Source organism: Eucyclogobius newberryi, unplaced genomic scaffold (genome assembly GCF_026437365.1).
Source record: "Eucyclogobius newberryi isolate DKJ021-1_F unplaced genomic scaffold, fEucNew1.0.hap1 SCAF_19, whole genome shotgun sequence".
Classification (NCBI taxonomy): Eukaryota; Metazoa; Chordata; class Actinopteri; order Gobiiformes; family Gobiidae; genus Eucyclogobius; species Eucyclogobius newberryi.
Window position 1 is genome coordinate 21622735 of NW_027315823.1, and position 22326 is coordinate 21645060.

Below are 22326 nucleotides of genomic sequence, written 5' to 3' on the forward strand. Positions count from 1 at the left end.
CGTTACTTCAGATCAGATCCATGAGCTATGGTAATCACATTTACAGGCTGCCGCTCAGATATACAGATAGGTATTCTGCCACCACAATGAAGCACATTAAAATCTGACAATTTGACACATGCTTTATCTTTCAAGCCTTGTTAAGAATTCTGTTGAGAATTTGTAGTGCAGTGAACACATTGTTCAGTTCCCAGCTGTACAATAAAATAGCTCCAACTCGCCCTAAAAAAAGGACAAGGTGTCTTTGTGGCATCTGTGGCAACATGATTAAACCACTCAAGAGCTAAAAAACAGAGCAATTAGCACAGATCGGTTAATTGTGGGAGAAAAAAAATGAAATTGCAGACTCCAAAAATCTCAAAAGATCTGTACGGACTGTTGAATTAATCAATGTATCAGCTCAATAGATGGTCTACTACATTAGATCGGCCTACTTCCTGTTCTGTGAGTGAAAGCTACATTTGTGTAAGTCTCAGAAGGGGATAAATGGTTGCCTTTTCAACCTGTCATGTGTTTCCTAGATGTATAGGGTATAGTGTTTGACACTATCCAGCTAACGCTTTGAGCCTATATTTCTAACACCATTACACATTTGCAGGTGATCCACTAAAGCAGCTTTGCTCTGTAGCCTAATGATGATGGTAAGAAAGGAGCTTGCGGAAACGAGAGGATCAGAGTATTTCCTAAAGTAATCCTAGACCTGGTTCCACTGTGTGCCTGCACAGTCCTGCAGAGGGGCAACGCTGTGGGAGCTGTGCTAAAGGAAGGTAATCTGCTGGCCATGTCTTACAGCATTCGCACAGGCTGCAGTTTGGTGTGTGTTATGTATGTGCCGCTACATCTTGACCTTATAAGTTTAGGATCTATTTCTCAGAACAATGTAATTAATTACAACGTGCAATTTTAATAGGTGTTTTGATGTATGTATTAATTTATATTTTTTAATGGAGACACGTTATGCTATATCAATGTCTAACAGCGTTTAACAATTGTGTTATAATTGTTTACCATTTGCCAACTCACGAATTATATTTCAAGCATTCCAAGCATGTTTATACTCCTAATTCTCCTGCATTCAAAATGTCATCGCTCCATGAATCAAAATTTTCATCCACATACTTGCCCACTGTTCCATGCTTCATTCTCTTAATCTTGTTGTTTTGTCTTTAATTTGAACAACAATACGCATGACATTTACCAGTGTTTTGTTGTTGTTGTTGTTGTGTTACTTTGAATGGCAGTTGGCAGCCAAATGAAAAGCTGCATTTAACACCACCTACTGTAGTTGTACGTCTTCAAAGTATGTGTTTTATGCTATACCCTCCAAAAAAAAAGAAAAAAAGGAGAGAGAGAGAAAGTGAGAGGGAGGAGAGAGAGAACTAGAGAGAAAGAGAGCAAAAGAGAGGAGGAGAAAGAGAAAAAGAGAGCAAAAGAGAGGAGGAGAAAGAGAAAAAGAGAGCAAAAGAGAGGTGTTGTGTGGTGAAAAAGAAAAAAAACACAGCTTGCTACCTTGAACTGTAATAATGTTTACGGAGACGTACCGTGAGGGGGCAGAAGGAAATCATCGCTGCAGTTTTCAAACAGAAGTGGTTATGTATTTATTTATTTGACAGGTACAGTGTAGATTGATAAATATTTCTCTTTTGGCCAAAAGGCTCTTCTTCATCTGTTGTCCCTGGACTGATGTTAAAATTGTAAAAATAACATTGCATCAACATGAAATTACAGCAGTGAAAGCAGAAGATTTGAAGTTCCAAAATGAATAATATGATCCACAGGTGACATGGATTGTGACCATATAGCAGAAAATCATAGTGTATTTTCTTTAAAAGAAAAAGAGAAAGGGGAACTAGGTATCAATGTTATAATCTAAAAGGAGAGTGATCTGAATCAGTGTGGCATAGCAGTGGTAGAAGTAAAAGTAGTAGTGTTAGCAGTAGTAAGAACAAAACATTAAAGTGACAGTTAAAAAAATCTGTATTGGTGGTAGTAGCTCATACTGATCGATCTCTATTTGGTTAATTTGAATTAAAATACAAACAAATAAGACCCAACTCTGCTCCAAGACTGTGCCATATGTATTTATGTTCATCTGCATTCAACAGTTTTATTTTGACAGTTTGGGAAATGACTTACTTATTTTTCTTTGCACATAATGTCTTCCTGCTATAAAGCTCAGTTCTTCTACACAACTCCCATATTCTGTGGAAACATTTGAGCTGCCACAAGAAAGCCCTGTGTCTTTGTGAAGTGACAGATGACACGTCCTTTGGTCTCTAAGTAGCAGCTCCTTTTTACCAGTGGGAAATGTACTGAAATCCTGGAGAAATGGCAGTAACCTGGTGGTGGGAAAAGGCTCAGTGGCTTGTGGCTGTGTGCCGCGTGTATGACTGATGTTGTTGTTGCGAGTGAACAGGTGGATATAGGCTTTAAAATTCATGAAAACTCAATAAAGCTGCATGGAGAAACACTGAAAGAAAGTGAGCTAAAGCCTCCTAGTTACATTTGTTTCACTAAACTTTGACCAAATCCAAACCACAGTTTACAATAAAATCAAGAGAATTTGTAAACATCAGCAAAAATTATAGAAAATGTCATTGTTTTGAGATTTGTAATGATAATTATGTTGTGTCTTTCTATTATTAGTGATCTCCTGAGGTGTGGCTCACATCATCACGCTCTCTATTTATCCTGTTGTTGTTTATTTATGTCATTATTCTGTGGGGGAAAATTACTTTCTAATCAGGCAAGCTTCAGCATTATGCCACCGGATTTAGCAGCAGCATTGGTGTCATGACAAAGAGGTGGCCTGTGTTATTCACGTCCCCTTCAATGGTCAGAATGTGTGCGGTAAACGTGGCATTTTCAGCACTTGCTCCTTGGTGTCCCCGTGTATTTGACCGATGTTGTTGTCACCACTCACCAGCAAACAGGTGGATAGCTTTTAAAATCCATGAAAACTCAATAACGCTACACAGCGGAACACAGTGAAAGAAAGTGAATTAAACTTGCTCAGTCATTCCTGTCCGCCTTTAGACTTTGACCCGTTCTGAATCATTTGTGCATCTTGGCAGCTTGGCTGTATAATTGATGCCATTCATTACATGATTGAGGGGGTGTTTTTGTGAGGTTAGTGGCCACGCCACTGCTGAGAGCTGCGTGTGCTGTGGTGATTGATAGAAAGCCGACGCCATAAACGCCCGGAGTGGCTTGCCTAAATGCAAGTGAGTGTTACTCTGTGCGCCAACACAGACCAAGGCCATTAATAACCCTGGCAAATGATGATAACTGTTGTATCGATCCAGGTTTGCTCGGCTGCAGCCCCACCTCTCTCTCCGATACTTTGGCTCAGTAAACACATGCATTGAAATGGTTGACCTGGACTGTCTTTGCCATTGATCATGCCGCTCATGTTGGGACACAACATTCCCTTTGTTTGCGTGCTATCTTAATCCAATAGTCTGATGATCAATAAAATGGAAAGGTGGATTTATGAGATTTTTATGTGATTTATGAGATTACAGTTTATAGATACAGCATGGGTCGAAAATATATTAAGGAAACTGACAAATTATCTAATTTTGCATGTCTCTACATACATGCCCACTGTTCTGTACTTCATCCTCTTAATATTTTTTTCATTTTGACTATGATATATATATATAATTAACCAGTGTTGTGGTGTTGTTGTCGTCGTTGTTGTTGTTGTGTTACTTTTACACACCTACGGTAGTTTTACGTCTTCAAAGTATGTGTTTTACGCTTTACAGTTTAAAAAAAGGACAGAGAGAAATAGAGAAAAAGAGAGCGCGGAAGAGAGGGAAGGAAAAAGAGAGAGAGCAACTGAAAAGATGTTGTGTAGCCTTGAACTGTGATGATGTTTACGGTGATGTACCGTGAGCTACACCTCTATAGTATAGGTTGTGTCTATACCTCACAAATCTGGACTCATGTTTAAGGCTGTAAAGATATGTTTGACAATCAATTTCAAATCAGTTTAAAACATTGGAAACCTGTTTATTTTATTTTCATTTACTAAAGGACAATTATGCATTTTAGGACATGTACTTGACTTGTTCATTCAGCCGAGTTCTAATTAGTTGACTAAAAGCTGAGTAACTGCATCAAGAAACACTTTTCATTTCAAGCATATGCCACTGTTTCTTTGTGCAAAAATGTCTCTTGGTGTAAGTTTAATCATTTATGATGGAAATGACTGTGAGTCAGAGTGACATGATGAGTCTCACCAGGCAAAATCACTCCTTCTCTATTATATATTTTTGTCTTACTAAATGCAAATAAAAAAGGCTTTTAAATTAATTTCCTGAACTTGAACAATACAGAGTTTTAATCACTGGCATTTAAAACAAAATGAAAGCATGATGCTTGTACTGACTAAGCTGGGAACCTCTCATTAAAAACACACAAACATATCCTTGACATTTAAAAATGACAGAATCCTAGAAAAAGTGAACAAATTAAAAACATGTGGTTATTATATAACAGCCAGAAATACATTTGGTTATCAGAATAAACAAACTCAGACCCAAGTCTTTTCTTTTTGTGTGTTGCCCGGTGGTCGAGTGGTTTAACGGACAGCGCACGTATGCCAGGCTCCACGTGCACAATGTCATTTGAATCCTGACTCCCCCTTTCTCTCTCATCCCCCATTTCACTCTGTCCTTTCCTAAGGGCAACAAAATCTTCAAAAAAAAGAAGAAATGGCTTTTGGACAGAAATATAATATATATCTGTATTCTGGCTGTTATATAATAACCACATTTTTTTAATTTGTTCTCTTTTTCTAGGATTCTGTCATTTTTAAATGTCAAGGATATGTTTGTGTGTTTTTAATGAGAGGTTCCCAGCCTAGTCAGTACAACCATCATGCTACAGAAATATAATATATTTCTGTCCAAAAGCCATTTTCTTCTTTTTTTCTGTAATCAGTTGTTGGTGTTTGTCCAAGCCGAGATGTTTTCCTTATTTGATCAGGGCTAATAGCACAATTGGAATCCTATTTGTGTCTCACTGTGCTGCCTATTATGTTATGGAAATCTCATTCAAAATGCACCAACATAACCAATTTTTTCCAACAAGTCAAATTAACTTTGTCCCATCAAGGTTATGAGAAGGCGGTGTGTATAGCGATTGCTTTGCCTGGCAATCAGCTGTAATGTCCACACCGCTGTTACCAGGGCTTGTTGTCATCCAGAGCTTGTTACCATCCAAGGCCTGTATTAGTGGATCCTCAGCCTAACCACAGCAGCCAGTTTCCATCGGTCTGCATTTGACCCTTCAAGGTCTTGTGCTGGAGTTAAATTACATTTGTGTCCTATTAGGGGAGAGCAGCATTTTAAGAAATTGCTGTGAAGGTGGGGAAGCAGAGATTGGATGCATGCAAAGCTGGCCTATTTATTTGTCCAAATACTAAATAGATCCCCATGTATTCAACATGCAATTTGTCGACAATTTTCTGGCAAAATTCAAAATGAATTAATTTATGAGTAATAAACTATAAGCTCTACTTTTTTGTTCAAAATCTCGTAGTAGAATTGTATTTTTACTTTATGTAGTGAATGTGTTTCACTGAATAATAACAACACATTGAAGCCAATCTCAAAGTTCAACACTTTTTCTATGTACGGTACACAAAAGATCATCATACTTGATTTTTTACACCTTGGATTTTTAGTCAAAAGGATGGAAAATGTGTCAAAATGAACTACACTCATGTGCAATTTGTGGTAATTAATTAGATTTTTTTCCCAAAGTGTTAAAACCGGCGTATCATGAGACTATTTCCCTGCACAAATATAAGTTGTTTTTTTTTGCAAAATGATGAGCTGAACGCAATGATATACAGTATATATAGCTATATTTTACAAAGGCTCTACAGCGCGCCCCCTTGAACATTTAAAGTAAGTAAAAAAATGACATAGACAAGTCAAATTTGGCACAGACATCATTTTTGCTATTTTGAACAAAAAAAGCCACGGTATACCTCTGCAAGCATGTTATCAAGGCAACTAACAAATATTGTCATAGTCATTAACATCACACTGAACATGAAAGACAAAGGGGACATAACTATCTAAAACCGTGCGGTTGTGAAAAGTTTGACTGAATATAAAGTGGGTACTGTTTGTGGGGGAGGGGTGATGTAGGCGGGGGGATTAGAGGTGTGCTCTTTGCGGTGGCTCGTACCCCACGGTCGCAAGGGGGGTGAGGGCCTTTATCGCCACGTGTGGCTTTAATTGATGTCAATACCTCAGTAAGACAAAGTTTGACAAATTTGTGGACAATATTTGTGAGATATGGGTATTTTGTGTACATAGAAAAGGTTTCCTATATTTGAGTTCAGCTCATGAAAAATGGGAGCAAAAACAAAAGTGTTGTCTTTCTATTTTTGATCAGTGTCGTTTATGAAATCTGATCCTCCTAACATTTTTAAGAAACAAATATAGAATAAATGCTTATTAGTATTTTGTTTTTTCCACATACATATCTTTACGCAGCCAAGGTGTAAAATGTATATTGTATGTTATGTACATATGTGGCAGGAAACACCATTGTCATGTGCCATGGCTCTTGGCACCCGTCTCATTGAGATGAGATATCAATGTGGAATTAGTGGACGCAGTGACCATTGAACAATAACTGTACATGTGTGTGGTTTTCTTATTCTCAACTGTTTCACTTCCATTTGATCTAATTTTCAGCGCAGTCCATGAAGAATTCTCACCAGTTTTTTTTTTTTAACCACAATTAATTTACAGCTCCAAAAAATGTAGTTGCGCATAAACTGAGATTAATTGGATTTCTACAACATATGATGTGATTCTGGTGTAACATTATGCTTGACTGCTCTTATGATAATCATAACAATTATAAGCCTATTGCAAGCACTTATAAGAGCTGAGAGCATTTGACTCCCTGTTACAGAAGTGAAAGTGATACAAAAGTGGAGCAGCTGTATGGATTTGTTACACAATTGTAATCCAGATTAGTTGCATGAGCCGACTAATTTACATTATTGTTTTATGTAATTTAATTAAGAAACTTTGGTTTCGGTTGGGAATCACATAGACTTCATGACACTGTTTTATAATCAAATTATTTATCTCTTCAGCCGCCAAAATGTATTTTCAAAGCAAAAATATTAGGGTTTTTCTGTGCTTCTCGCCAAATCTAAATCTTTTATATGTCTGGCTGCTATTTGTATTTACCAACAGAATGAGTTTCACAGCCACATCAACAGAAAGCCAGACAAGACTGTGGTTTTAGTGACAAGGACTCAGATAGACCCCAGGGACTCAACCAGAACAGCATGATCAAAAATGAACCAGGAATATATACAGCAGGGGTTCCCAACGCGTCGATCGCGATCTCCCGATTGATCTCAGAGGCAGTGAAGGTCCATCCCAAGTTTTAGTTTATAGCTTGACATTACAATGGAGAGCTCTACAGCAGCATGAGTGGACCGAGAGCTACAATCAGCATGTTATTATTTTGGTCGTTTTTCCATGAGTTTCAGCAAGAACACCGCTGTGGGCTCAAAACACAGCGCGAGCCGAAGCGCGAGCCGAAGCTGTGTAACGCATGCTGTCAAAAGAGAGAAGCAAGAAGCAGGATGAGGAGAGAGGAGAAAGAGTCAAGGCAAGAAGCAGGAGGAGGAGAGAGGAGAAAGAGTCAAGGCAAGAAGCAGTAGGGAGAGAGAGGAGAGAGTCAAGGCAAGAAGCAGGAGGAGGAGAGCGCAGAGAGAGTCAAGGCAAGAAGGAGGAGAGAGAGTCAAGGCAAGAAGCAGGAGGAGGAGAGAGAGTCAAGGCAAGAAGCAGGAGGAGGAGAGAGGAGAAAGAGTCAAGGCAAGAAGCAGTAGGGAGAGAGAGGAGAGAGTCAAGGCAAGAAGCAGGAGGAGGAGAGCGCAGAGAGAGTCAAGGCAAGAAGGAGGAGAGAGAGTCAAGGCAAGAAGCAGGAGGAGGAGAGAGAGTCAAGGCAAGAAGCAGGAGGAGGAGAGCGCAGAGAAAGTCAAGGCAAGAAGGAGGAGGAGGAGAGAGAGTCAAGGCAAGAAGCAGGAGGAGGAGAGAGGAGAGAGAGTCAAGGCAAGAAGCAGGAGGAGGAGAGAGGGTCAAGGCAAGAAGCAGGAGAAGGAGAAGGAGAGAGAGGAAGTACTGGTTAAGCTCAACCTTCTATCATTTTGTGTAGTTGTGGCCAGTATATTTTATTTTCAAAAGACTCAGCTGTATTAAATGGTCTAGTTAAATAGCAGATTATCTCATTTGATATTGCACATTTGGATATGATAAACAATATTAGGCTATTAATGAAAGCCTACATTGTGTTTCTATAGCCGAATTACGGTTAAACAAAAATAAAAACCTCTAAACCTCTAAAAACAATCTTCGGGCTTTGTTGAATATAAAAGTAGCTCGTCGAAAATGTGTGGGCACCCCTGATATACAGTATAGTTTACAATCATTAGCGCTGTGATTGCTCTCCTATCCATATCAACATTAGATTATCGCTTTTCACTCTAACATTATCCTCCTCAGAGAACAGCCTTGTGCAGTGTTCAGGCGTAAAAAGCCACTTATCCATCAGGTGGACTGGAGGTCCCAGGTGAAGAACTGACAAGAGATGAGCAATGATTATTCAGCCATTTGCTTTGCCCAATTAAGCAATGACAAGTAATTGTTTAAACAAATTGCAGTAGGGTGTATCTGCAGCACTCAGGGGTCATTTAAGGGATGTCACATAATAAATAAAGACATAACTGCCTGACACCACACGTGCTGCAGTGAACTTGAGATTAAAAGGCAGTATGGATGAAAGGGGGAACATTGCTGAGTGTGCGGAGAGCTTCTTCCCATGTGACTGCGGTCATTACCAATACAGATGTTCAGACTTCCTTCTGGCGCACACGAGTCCGTCTTTTCTAAGATCAATTCAACACTAATTCTGGACTAGTTGTCATCAAATCCAATTCTCTAGCATATAGTGATCCCCTTTCACAAACTGGCTGATTTAATGGTTTAATTAATTTAGTATTTGAGTATGTTCAAGTAATTTTGAATCTCTAAGAATCTTGTTTTGTAAGGACGAGGATGACTCTAAATCTAAACCAGAATAAATGTAGTACTAACTCCAGGTCTTAACTCAGCACACCAGATGGTCACAACCAGGACACAACCATTAACCATTAACCTTCTCGTCCAAAGAAACTAACCCCTGAATTACCTAAATTAAGATAAGATAAGATAAGATAATCCTTTATTGTCCTTTAAAAACAAAGCAAAACACAGACTCCCCTTCAAAAAACTAAAACACCAAAAAGAACTACTTACTCTGGGCAGTTTTACTCTGCTGCTGTTTTTGTTAGCTCAGCACGGTTGAATATTTTCCCAAGGCTGTATCTCAACTTGGAGCAATGCAGCACCCTTTGCCAATTCTCCGCCTTTGTTGTAAATTCTCCCCATGCGCGTCTTTATCCAACTGTGAACCTAATGCCTATAATCCCCTTCGTCAAACCAAGACGCGGCTCACTCCATTAGCAGCGTTTCTCATGTTGATGTCGGCAGGCCGTTCGTTTGTAAGGGAATCTTGTTAGGGCTCTTATTGGCATTGTGTTTCATTAACTTGATTAATGACATCTATTGGGGTGTGCTCCACAGTAATCAACATCCCTGCAGAGTAGACAAAGATGGTACTTCCTGGGTTCTTTTCAACTTGAGCACACTCGCAATGGCCAGCCTGCGGTCCCTCTGGTCTGCACTCACAAACCTCTGATTCAGAAGAGACGTTGGTAGTAGACCCCAAGATGACTATACTTCATTATGGGTCAAGTGGGTCAAGAGCATTTTTAACCATAAACTAATTCAGTTACTTATCCAAATGCATTCAAATGGTATTGTATTTTTATTTCAGTCCATATTAATGAATATCTGTATTTTTAGTAAATATGGCATTACAGCCATAGATGCTTATGTCCATCTGTTGTCCCAGGGCAGGAGACACAGAAGACAATTACAAAACACAGGACAACAGTAATAATACACACACCACACAGGACACCAGTTTAAGAATTAATCATAACGAATTGTTGGCCCTTTATAAAAATGCCACTTTTTTCTATTACGCATAGGCAAATGTTATGAACATTGCGGCCTTGACTCTTTGTCTGGTAATCCCCTCTGCACTCAACATGATAAGACCCCCAAAATGCTGACTTCTCCTTTGATGATTAATGGTCTAAACCAAGGCCAAGTGACATGAAGTAGATAGCGATGAGATCAAGCTGTACTTTTTAATTGCGGCCCACTATTAAGACTTTCACAACGTTTCATGCTCGCTCAAATCGTCCCATTTGACCAATTCAATTCTGAGGACATTTTAACCTGTTGAAGTTTACATGATGAAGTTAAATGTTTTTTTCTGGATCAGGTTACTTCTGATATGCATGATTCTCGTATATGCCCATAGATGAACATGTAAAACAGATAGTGATGTGAATTGACTCATTTTTCAGAATAGGCACTTTATATTGATATCTGAAGTGCCTTTTACAGAACTACAGTTTTCTCGCCTCACCCTCCATCTGCCGCTGGAGGTGTGTGTCCTGCTGTGGGCGAGGTTGCGTCCGGGTCAATGAATGGGAGATGAGAGAGGCTCCTCACCTCACAAACCCCCTGACACTGACGCTAAGGGCCACTGGTTCTCATTGTTTGCTGGAGAAGAGTTACAAAACGTCCAAACACTCCCAACTGACGTTTGGACATGCCTTTCATCATGCACTTTTTAGCCACACTGTACACTCTTGTATTCACACAGCCAGGGGGATTTTGGTTACAGTGGTGCTGGCTCACATTGTTACTTTTCTTTGTGGGTTCTGTTCATTTTAGTACATTTGACAACGTAACAATTTATTTTTTAAAGACAAACTTACAAGTAACATTGTAAATAATAATCTTAGAACACAGCAAGGAAGTTTGAAGCATAGAGCACAGAGTAAACAAAGTTATTATTACATTTTTGTCTGTATAGAAATGGTTATTATGCACTTGACAAATACTCAATGAAGAGTACTTATAATAAAGAAAACACTTTTGGATGGAAAGGGGACCAAAATAGAGGAAAACATGACAAATGAGGAACATACAAACTCCAAATAGAAATGCATCGTCCAGTCAGGGAATCAAACTCGTAACCTTTTTGTTGAAAGCAAACGTCCACCAAGCACTGTGCCACTTTGATGCCATTCAACCTAACTGCAGCCAGTACTGACACATAATGATACTATGGTTGACTCTGATTGAAAATCCAAGCAATACAAAGTCAAAATACTGACTAAATGTTGCTGCCTGTGGAGGACTTTCACCTGATATAATGAAATGCATATTTTAATATTTTGTCTCAGGGGAAATATGATCATGCTCTACTCAGTATTCATTTCAGCCATTTCCGTCCCTGACTCCTGTCCAGACGATGGAGTATTCCGACCGGGCCAAGTCTGCCTGTTTCCGCCCAGAAACAGAGGGACAGTGGACTGCCAAGACGTGACCAGAACCCCCTAAAGCCCCATCTTGTTAATTAGAGCTGCAAGAAAATATCTCATTCTCCTTGGAATCTCCTTGAATAGAGTGCAATGTGTTGGATGGATAAAAACATCAATAAAAGAGTGGTGTCGGGAGAATGAGTGGTTAAGGCAGCAGCACACATGCTAGGCTCAATGTGTAACCAGCGGCAGTGTTGTAAGTTCAAATCCCGGCTCTGTCAATTTATTGCGTCCCTTCTTTTTCATCCCCATTTTATGCTCAGCTGTCCTGTTTAATAAAGCCTACAGGCCAAAACATCCTTAAAAAACACAAAAGTGGTTTTCGTCCTCGTTGTGGAACACTGGACCAGCTTTATACTCTCCATCAAGTGCTTGAGGGTTCATGGGAGTTTGCCCAACCAGTCCACATGTACTTCGAGAATCTGGAGAAGGCTTTCGACTGTGTCCCTCAAGGTGTCCTTTGGGGGGTGCTCCGGGAGTATGGGGTCCAGGGCCCTTTGCTCAGGGCTGTCTGGTCCTTGTATGACCGGAGCAGGAGCTGTGTTTGCATTTCCGGGAGTAAGTCAGACCTGTTCCCAGTGCATGTTGGAATCTGCCAGGGCTGCCCTTTGTCACCGGTTCTGTTCATTGTTTTTACGGACATAATTTCTAGGCGCAGTTTGTCTGGTTTGGGGACCACAAAATCTCATCTCCTGCCGGCTGCAGACGATGTTGTCCTGATGGCTCCATCAAACCCGGACCTGCAACATGCACTGGGACGGTTTGCGGAGGAGGGATGAGGATCAGTACTTCCAACTCCGAGGCCATTGTTCTTCACCGGAAAAAGGTGGCTTGCCCTCTCCAGGTGGGTGGGGAGTCCTTGCCCCAAATGGAGGAGCTGTTTTTAACTACTGGGTGCCTGAATTTCTAACTACAAAGGACACCGACAGTGAGGCATTGAGGCACAGGTTAGCCGTTCCTTCCAATTACCTCCACATTCACTTGTGAGACTTGCACAAGACTGAGCTAAAAGGTTGCAGTGCAAAAACAACAAATATCAGAATGTTGGGTAGGACCCAAGCCGCCACCACTAGTGCACAGTTGGCAGACACTACTAGATGATCAACCAATGCCTTCAGATCCAGACGGCCCTCGTGATTGAATTTGCAGGAATGTTGCTGGTTTCATCAGGGAGCCAACCCCAAAGCTCCAATTAAGATCTGGCCCATAGATTGAGGTTGAGTCCTGCAATGGTGACAGGGACATAGAACTGAAAAATAAATGTAATCAAATGGACTATTAAAAGTCTCCTCCTCTGAGAATGGATTATCTTGGACATACAGTGTGACAGCAGTTTGGTCGGTCTGAGCCACCATCTTCAGCCTGCTCTCATGGCTCAGCTGTCTTGACTCGCCACGGGGAGCTGCAGAGGTATATAGACAGCAGATCGCTGCTACCTCTGGGTGCACAGCATGAGGGCTCTGCCCTTCCAGTGCATGCAAAGCCTGAACGTTTGTCATGAGCTGGGAGCCTCTGTGCCGTTTGCCTCACCAAATTTAGTTATAATGTATCTGTGAATACCAGCGTCTCCAATTTAAAGATTTTTGAATGAGGTTTTAGTAAAACTAATACTGGAAAAATTAGATTGTAGATTTTTATCCCCGCCTGCTTGCACCTGTAGGCAGGGGCGTGCTGGGACCCCTATGTTAGCCCAGGAAATGTAGGTTGTGGACCAATCCACTTTCAGAAATAAAGTCAACGGCTTGTTTTTATCAATGGTCCCTTCACTTACATTTTAACTCATTGTGAATCCAAGTAAAAAACAGTCTCACCTTAAACAGGCACACATCCCCTAGAAAGAATGAGCTAATATTAGTTCTTTAGCTTTAGTTGTTCTGCTTACAGATAAATAAAACCTCTGCCCTGAGCCATTGCTACACAGGCAACCACAAAATACAGAACTTTTATTCACATTATTTTAATTCATGTTAACATTTAGATGGGGTTGTTGTTATCACGTCTTTGTCCATAACTTACTTGGTTCTACAGTACATCCAGTCTATCTGTTCCATGGTTGTGCCTTGTACTTTGTGATCCATCCATACGAGTCGGATAAATGATAAAGCACTATATAAATACAATGTAATAATAATACATTATGTGGAAAAAGCCTTCTTGTTGTATCCATGAGCATGATTCTGATTCTGTTTCTGAGATCAGACCGCATTTTCTCCGTGCTGCGTTTAACAGTAAGCACTGTGCACTTGCGATACAAAACTAACCAATGACACGCCGAGGAAAGAGAACAGGCAGCAAATCAGAACTAGAGAAGAGCCGACAGACAGCCGGAACAACCAATCAGTGCTCAGGGAAAGCAAGGCAGAGGGCTGTCAGCTGTCAGAGCTGGGGCCATGGAGAGTGCACGGAGCACTGAACCACAGCAGCCACCGGCCCTAAAGTCATGCGGCCCAACGGGAAACATCCCGTAGAGATGGACATCTTTGATTTCCTTTACACTTTACATTTTACACAATTGGTGAAAAGGAGAAAAAGAGATTGTAAATGAACTAAGACAGGTGATGAGTTCTTGGACAGTTTTGTCAGTTACAGGTGCAAAGAGAGTCAGCTCTAAGTGTCTAGGTGGCTTTAGAGTTATTATTAGAGGTATTTTGGAATATATAGCATGTTTAATGCCCAGATGTTTGTCATTAAAGAATAATGCAAACTCATTAAACGTACATGTGGAAATTAGTTGTGGGTAACTATTCTATCTCTAAAAATTACAAATCTCCACCTTCTTGTTTCAGATTAAGTCTTAAAATTGGGTGGATGAACCAGGTGAAAGACGGGATAATAAGTCAGGGGACTTTTGTGTGTGCAGCAGGAGAGTTGAAACTCGTGTGGCACAATTTTGTACAAAGAAAGGACCAACTAAGGCAACAATTTTGCAAGCCTTTATCACTTAATTAGAGCCACAAATTGCATCTTGGTAGAGCCTTAATGTAGTTTAATCTCTAAACATTTTCAGGAAAAGTCCAGCAAACTATCTAGCATCTTTTTGACAAGCCTTTACAGCATTTCAAGAGCCGCAGTATGTACTTTGTGAGTGTACAGTGATGATTGTGATTAATTCAGGACTCAGATTGAGTCCTTGTGTGACTCCTGGTCCTGGTTCAGACCTGGTTGGTGCCTGTCTAGTCCTAGTTACAGTCTGGTACAGTACAGGATTGGCAATTTTGCTGTGCAAACTTTGCAGTGCAAAGTTGGTAAACAACTTTTGTATTTTATTGGTCAGAAAGATCTAGCAGTTGTTACCATTACTAAAACAGGTCTTTATGGGGAAATTTTGTGCCACCCCAATTGGTGGCATGGACACGGCCCTCAGCCCACAAACCTATATCATAGTGGAACATTCACGTCAAATCACCTTCACCTTCATGGAGACAAGCATGAGTAAGAGTCACATAAAGCACCTTTAAACAACCTCCCACATAATTGTTTACAGCATTGATACATGAGTCAGGGTATAAAATAACATCTCACCATCCTCCCTGGACTTCTGAATGAATGCGTCCACTCCACTCTCCCCATAGTTTCCCTCTGAGGCCACCGTAGACACATAGTTCCAGCGCATGGCCTTGACGATGTCCACCATGGCCTGGGCCTGGTAAGTGTCAGGAGGGACAACTCTGGAGAAGAAGTCGTAGCGTGTGTTGTCACTGAGCTCAGGAGCCGTGGAGGCGTAGCTCACTTGGGGAATCTGTGAGAAGGAAAAACATATTACTGACACTGCAGGAGTGCTCTCAATTGGAACCTCTTACTGGAAGAATTGCCTTTTGTTTGTGCCCAGATTGTTGGATACCTGACATTTTGACATTTTAACGTGTCCTGGGTAGAAGTGGGTATTAAGACATACACTTACTCAAATAAGAAAATGTGCTTCTCTGAGTAGTTTTTGGACTCGGACGTGGATTTTGCTGCTATAACTTGATATTCATTTCAACCCTAACCCTTTTTTGTTTATTTATGTTTTTTTTACAACATATAAAAACACAATGAAAAAAAAGAAAACAAGACCAGAGAGAGAAACGTCATAGATTAAAAAACAATAGACATCATAAGATATTCCTTTATTGTCCCACATGGGGAAATTTCATAATCTATGACATCTAGCAAATAATAAAGTTTAAAAAAAAAGACAAAGTCCCATTTAGTCCAAAGTTCTCCAATGAGATGTACATATACTTTCCCACTCTTCATCAGCCAGAACAAAATGACCCTCTCTTTCCCATATACCCTTAATGTAATCAGTAGAGTGGCTGCCCAGATTGTTAATACATTTGTATAATTTAGATATTTATCCCCGTGAGAGTTCAGATTTATAAGAATTAATGCATGTTTTAGTCAAAAGGCTATGATGGTCATCATTATATTTAATATCTTTGTTTATAATAACTCCTTCTTTATAAATACCTATACAAGTCCTGTTTATCCAAGCCAATGGATTCTTTCAATTCATCGAAACTCTTCAGATGATTCTCCTTTAAAATCTGGTAAAAGACCTTTATACCTTTTGTTGTCCGGACTTGAAATCTTGAGTCTGTGCAGTTAAGTGTAACATTTTGATCGTAAGCCAACCAGTTTGATATGTAACATCTTTGTTTAGTTTGTATGTTTTTGTTAGCTCCTTCCATGTTGTAAGAACAGATTTCACCCAAGGGTTCTTCACCTGCCCCAAATGACTCAACCGTTATCTGCCAGCAAGGCCTGCTCGGGAACCCCAAGCACAGCATTCATCTCAATATTTTTGAGCTTCATATTCTGGGTCACACCAGTATAGCAAGGCTCTGATCTGAGCTGAAATAAAGTAAATTTTCCTCCCTTTTCTTTTGAATTTTTTTGTAGTTTTGAATAGTTTTTTCTCCCCTTGCCATATAAACCTTGAAAATGCTTTATTCTACTCATCAAACAGCCTGTTTGGGATGGAAATCAGAAGAGTCTGGAAAATATAGAGAAACCTGGGCAAAACATTATTTTGTATAGTTTCAATCCTTTGTCGTAGACTTAAATAGGGGATAAGGTTCCATTTTTTAAGATCTTTTTTATCATAATAAAAAGAGGGGTATAATTTTTCTCTAGAACTGGGAACTCCCCATAGAGTAACACACCTAAATATCCAAACTATTTCATTTGCCATTTAAATGGGTAGGGTCTAAAGGTCAGAGGGGGCTGCCAGAATGAAATAATTTCTATTTTTTTGTACATTCATTTTGTATCCTGACACTGGACCAATTTTTGGGAGAAAATGCATCACATTAGGTATGGAAATGTCTGGTTTGGTAAAATATAATAGAACACCATCTGGATAGCAGGCAATTTTATGCTCCGTTCCATCAATTGTAACACCATGAATTGTTTTTGATTGTCTAATAAATTGGGCCAATGGTTACAAATAGAAAGCAAATAGGAGGGGAGACCAGGCACAGCCCTGCCTGACCCCCCTTTCAAGAGTCAGCGTATTTGTCAGATGACCATTGATTTTAATTCTTGATGTTTGAGCATTGTAAAGAGCCCCAATATTTTCTATAATTAAATCCTCGATTTTAAATTTGTTTAGCACTTTAAATCAATATGGCTAACTAACAAAATAGCCTTCTCATTGTCCAAACTAATTATTACAGCTTTGTTTGGTTGTTTTTGTATTTGGTTACTTATGTGTAAGGATCGTCTTATGTTATCTTGTATTTGCCTTTTGTTAATGAATCCTGTTTGATCTTTGTGAATGAAGTTAGGGAGTATTGTTTCCATTCTTCTGGACATAATTGAGGTATATAGATATATAATAGTCCACATTCAGAATAGAAATGGGTCTGTATTAGGTATGTATTTTGTTCTTCTGACATAACAGGCAAATTGAGGGTGTCCAGAAATGAATTTATATAATCTTCAATTTTTTGAAATATTTACACAAAAGGATTCAAATGCTGATTGAATTTGGTCTTATTTAGTTAAGATTACATAATTTTGCCTGTTCCATATTTTATAAATTGTTATTTCAGCTTGTTGTTTTTTAAGTTTCCATTTTGATCCATTCTCATAATATATTTGTTTGGTAAAATCGGATTAATTTCTCTTCTTATCTTTTTAATTTCTTTTTGAATTTTAGGACACCCCTTTTTAGCATGGCATTTCTCCAACAATTTTAATTCTTCTTGCAGATTATTTAGCTATTCTCCCTTTGTTTCTTTTTTCTAGACGCTATGGCTATAATTTGTCCTCTCAAGACTGCTTTGGAAGCATCCCAAGGATGGGTGGCTGGCATTGAACCTCCACAGTGTGTTTTTTCTTCTTTCCTCCAAATCTACAGGAAATGTAGATAGGAGCATGACCACTTAGTTCTATTGTGCCTATCTGCTTCAGTGATCTAGATCTGTCTTTACTGAGAACAAAAAAGTAATCTATTCTGGAATAGATTGCATGTGGGTTAGAAAAATGGGTATATTGGCATGCTCTAGGATTCATTTCCTTCCATTATGTCAATCATTCCTATAGGTTTCAATACGATATGGAACTTCTTATTTATTGTTCCTCCAGTGCCTCCTGAGCTTGACACATCTAATGCCGAATGCGAAGATTCCAGACGTTGCCACAAATTAGGGTTCCCTTAGAGTGGTATACAATCAGGCCCATGACATCAGCATAGAAAGTGATATCTCTCCCTGGTGGAGCATACACATTTAAAAAAGTGAAAACTTTTCCATTTGTATTCCTCTTTACCAGAACATATCTGCCCTCTTTATCCTTTATATTTATCCTATGCCCTCTGTTCAAAAACGATTCGGTTTGAAATCAAAATTGCAACTCTTCTTCTGTTTCCCTTTGTTTCCCGTGAATCTGTGGCGCACGGAACGAATTGTGGCGCTTTTGTTTCATACTTCTTCTGAACCTACAGGAGCTAAAGCTGAACAGAGCTGCGTGTTTTAAACTCACAAGCTCGACTGTGAAGAGTTTTGTTGCGTGAAAGAGCATGGTGTTTTGAGCTGTGACTCTGCAGACATTTTGTAGCATTAGCACCGTGTCCCGTTCACTTTAAGCATGGATTAAACTTCCCGCATGTAAATTCCAGGTGAAAATGAGACGTGCGGAGGGCAGCGGAGAAGTCGTTGGCAGTATTTATAGTCCGCGCGGTTTCATGCAGTGTCAACAGTAGAAATCGGAGCTAGCTGCTATGAAATTCCGTTCATTTCCGCACGGAATGGTTCGCATAGTTAAAAAAAATTGCGGATGCGGAAAATCAGGTCCGAGCGTGAGGGGGCTGACCAGCCCAGCCTCACTATGCCAGCAACCATCACACGCATGGCTTCAGAGTTGCCCCACTGACCACAAGATTGCTGCGTTGATTCATTTTGCATACTAATATGTACTTCATCCACCGTCTTTATGATGTATGCACCAATATGTAAATGGATTGTACGTCTATGGAATACTACTACTACTAACTATTTTTTATAGTATTTGTTCTATAGAAAATAATGGTTCTCAACCTAGGGATTGATTTCAGGGAGTCCCCAGATCATATGAGGGGGAATTATTTTGATAGATGTATATGACCAGATTCCTATTTGCTGGCCTACCAAATTAATGTCTCTCGTTCTATGTCCCGAAACAAATGTAAACATTAGTCATAAAGCTTTACTTTATAATTGTAGAGGTAATTTTTGTGTTTGAGGGTTGCAAAGTCAGTGGCTGTTATTATAAGGTCATGACGACTGAAAAAGTACTGCTTTAACGTTCTTTAAAAATAATGTTGTGGTGGGAAGTGATGCACAAGACAAAGAAAAACAAGTGAACTAAATTAATGGGCAATAAAAGCAACACATGTAAACATTTCATTGCATAAAATAAAAGTTAATTCATAATGTCCTAAAAACAAAATAAAAATAATGTTGCAGCAGCACTAGGCCTGGGTACCGAGTGCAAATTATTGATCAAATTTGCGCAAATTGAGCAGTTTGTTTTCCAGCATTTAATCAGGTTATAATTGTTTTAAATCTCATATTAAAACATACTTGTACGACATCTGTTCAATTATAACTCAAAACCACTGCGCAAACAAATGAGCGAGAGCCGCACAGCTGATCGCAGCAGCTCATGTGTGTCACATGCATTGACTTTAGTTCCGTATACGGAATTTCGTATCACAGCTTTTGACACATTTATGCTTTTATGGCGTGTTTAACTGGTGGAGGAGGAGGATTATATTGAAGAGTGGATATTTTCATTTTGCCTGCAACTTCACACGGACTCGAGCCACATCTTTAAGCAGGGGTGCTCCATGCTGGATTTTGATTACACCACACAGCCTGTTCTAATGTTCTTACCTGGGCCATGCATGATGAGTGTGGCAAAGTCTGGATCATATCATCAGTTTATAGACTGGATGTGGATTTATTATGACGCACAACATATAGAGGTTTGTCACAAGGCTCTGCACCGAAGACTGTATTGTCTGGTGGATCGGTGCAACAGTGTCAAGTAACAGTGCCCTAAACAGCACACATCTCACTGAGCAGATATATTATGATATACGCTGGGATTGCACCAAACTATCCCCTGCTTCATTTCACCCTTAAGACTAAACACTGTTTTGTTCTCTAAAAGAATCTGTAATACACAGACATCTAAAATAAAAAGTTCAATAAGTGCTCCAGCACGGGCCTGCTGCCTCGGGCGACCACTCATTTTTCAGATGGTGGATGTTTTGTGCTGGTCCAGAGGAGTTCTCGGGCATGTTCTGTCACTTTAATAATGGCTAAAGCTGTACTGGGGTAAATAGCATACATTTGTTATTGGTCCATTCAGGAAACAAAAGGCAAAAGTGTATCCTGGTAATGATATTAATCTATGGCTTTGTGACGGGAGCCTGTAAAACGGCTCAATGTTTTGGCTCACATTGCCCTTTTGCCTTATGAACATTCCATCATAGGAGCCTGTTTCAACATAACAGGACGCCAATTAAAAAATCCTCCAGATGTTTACTGCTGAGGCCTAAATAGCACCACAATTTTCATATAGACCAGCGGTTTTCATACCAAGAGAATATTTCTGAGTACCACTAGATCAAAACCTGGACTTTGTCAGACGTAAATTAGGGCTAAACCAGATCTAAAATGAGACTAAACCATGGATAAGGAGGACAAAAACACTAATAGATTTTACTCTGAATTAAACAAATACTAAAATTGCACCAAATACATGGACCACAGTTTAAACCTTTGTTAAATATGGAGTTATTTTAAAACAGCAGTCATGTTTTCCAAGTTGGTAGTAACTGCTTGTGTAGGTTCAATGCCTCCCAGAATGTACAAGGGTGTTTGTTTTAACTAACTAACTAACTATTTTATTCCTCTACCAATTCCTCTTGATTTGACAAGTTTTCCACACATGATTAAATCAGCTTTTACGTTTGATTGGAGGGCCCTTCTGTCCCGTCAATCATTTAGTCAGTTATTACTGATTGTGATGAAAAAGTGTTTAGACAGGAAAGCTATTCACCCCTTTTAATTATGAAAAGTAGGCAAATAAAACTGGATGGAGTGAAGTCTGGACAGACTATTTCACTCTTCATAATCAAACGTTGAGCATAGTTTTGCATCGTTTGTAGGTGGCATCCCGGCATTTGAGAATAATCCACAATGACAGGTGCATCATGAAAGTACTTCACAGCAGAGAGTCCTGGAGTCGCCTTGCCTGGATCAAGAATACACAATTCTTTACAAAGAGTAAGTCTGATCACAACACCCTCTGTCACATCTCTTCATGTGATGCGTTTGAAACAAAGGAGCAGATTAACAGCGTTTTTTGTGCTTCATTTATAGATTCTGCCGAAATCTGCAATGTTTTAAGTTCCTGAGATCCATCGCCTGACCAAACAAAAGTCACCATCTGGATTCAACTAAGCAAATAGTTATGAGCTTCCTACTGGATAACTGCTGCATGGGTGCTTGTCTTTCAGCTGGCAACAATATATTTCAGCCCAACTGATGCAATGAGTGGCTTCTCATTTCTGAAACAACCACTTGGAAAGACAAATCCTGCGGTCATGGAAAAGGGATCCCTTTAGAATCATTGGGATGAGCTGGACAACACAACACTGGATGGAAATATATTTTTTGCCATTGCAGAAGCTTATGGAAACTATGCCCCAGTGAATGTGAGCAGTTATCAAAGCTAAACGCATCCAACAAAATAATAGAACCTTTTGATCTTTTTTTTCTGTGATGATTTTTTGGTCAAGCATTGTATTTTTTCTTTCTTTTTTCAGCAGCCATATTGGTTTTGATACAGACGGACCATGTGTGTCCCTAATTGGCTTATCCACCTTATCCACACCCATCTGAACTCGCAGAGATGAAAATGGTGACCAGATTTTGATTTGTATAAAAAATACAGAGATATAATTCTGGACTTTCCTGGAAGGGAGCCACTCCCACAGCAAGGCCCAGCAGGGGGTCGTTGTGGAGTTAAGAACAAGAACACAAAAGAATGTGAAGGTTTTTGCAATGTGTGACATGTACGCAAGGTATAAACAATGACTGTCCATACAGAAGATTTTATGGTATCAACATATATTTCAGGAGAAGTAGTCACAGTATTTTGTGACTATTTTTGTTTTTATTTCTACAATAGAATGACCATCTGCTCTCCTAACATCGGTTCAAGCACATTCTTTGACCTGATTGTTTTGCGCAGTAACACTTGTGAATGCATGTCTTTGTCCTCTCAGTATGTTCCGT

The 22326-nt window shown here is 39.6% G+C and overlaps 1 protein-coding gene across 1 annotated transcript in view; it reads right to left on the reverse strand.

The window, feature by feature from the left end:
- LOC140365747 (metabotropic glutamate receptor 4-like) overlaps positions 1-22326 on the reverse strand; it is a 196163-nt gene that overhangs the window by 51838 nt on the left and 121999 nt on the right. Inside the window, exon 3 of the mRNA XM_072452308.1 lies at positions 15074-15290. Coding sequence (XP_072308409.1) covers positions 15074-15290 — 217 coding nt within the window. The remainder of the gene's footprint in view (positions 1-15073; positions 15291-22326) is intronic.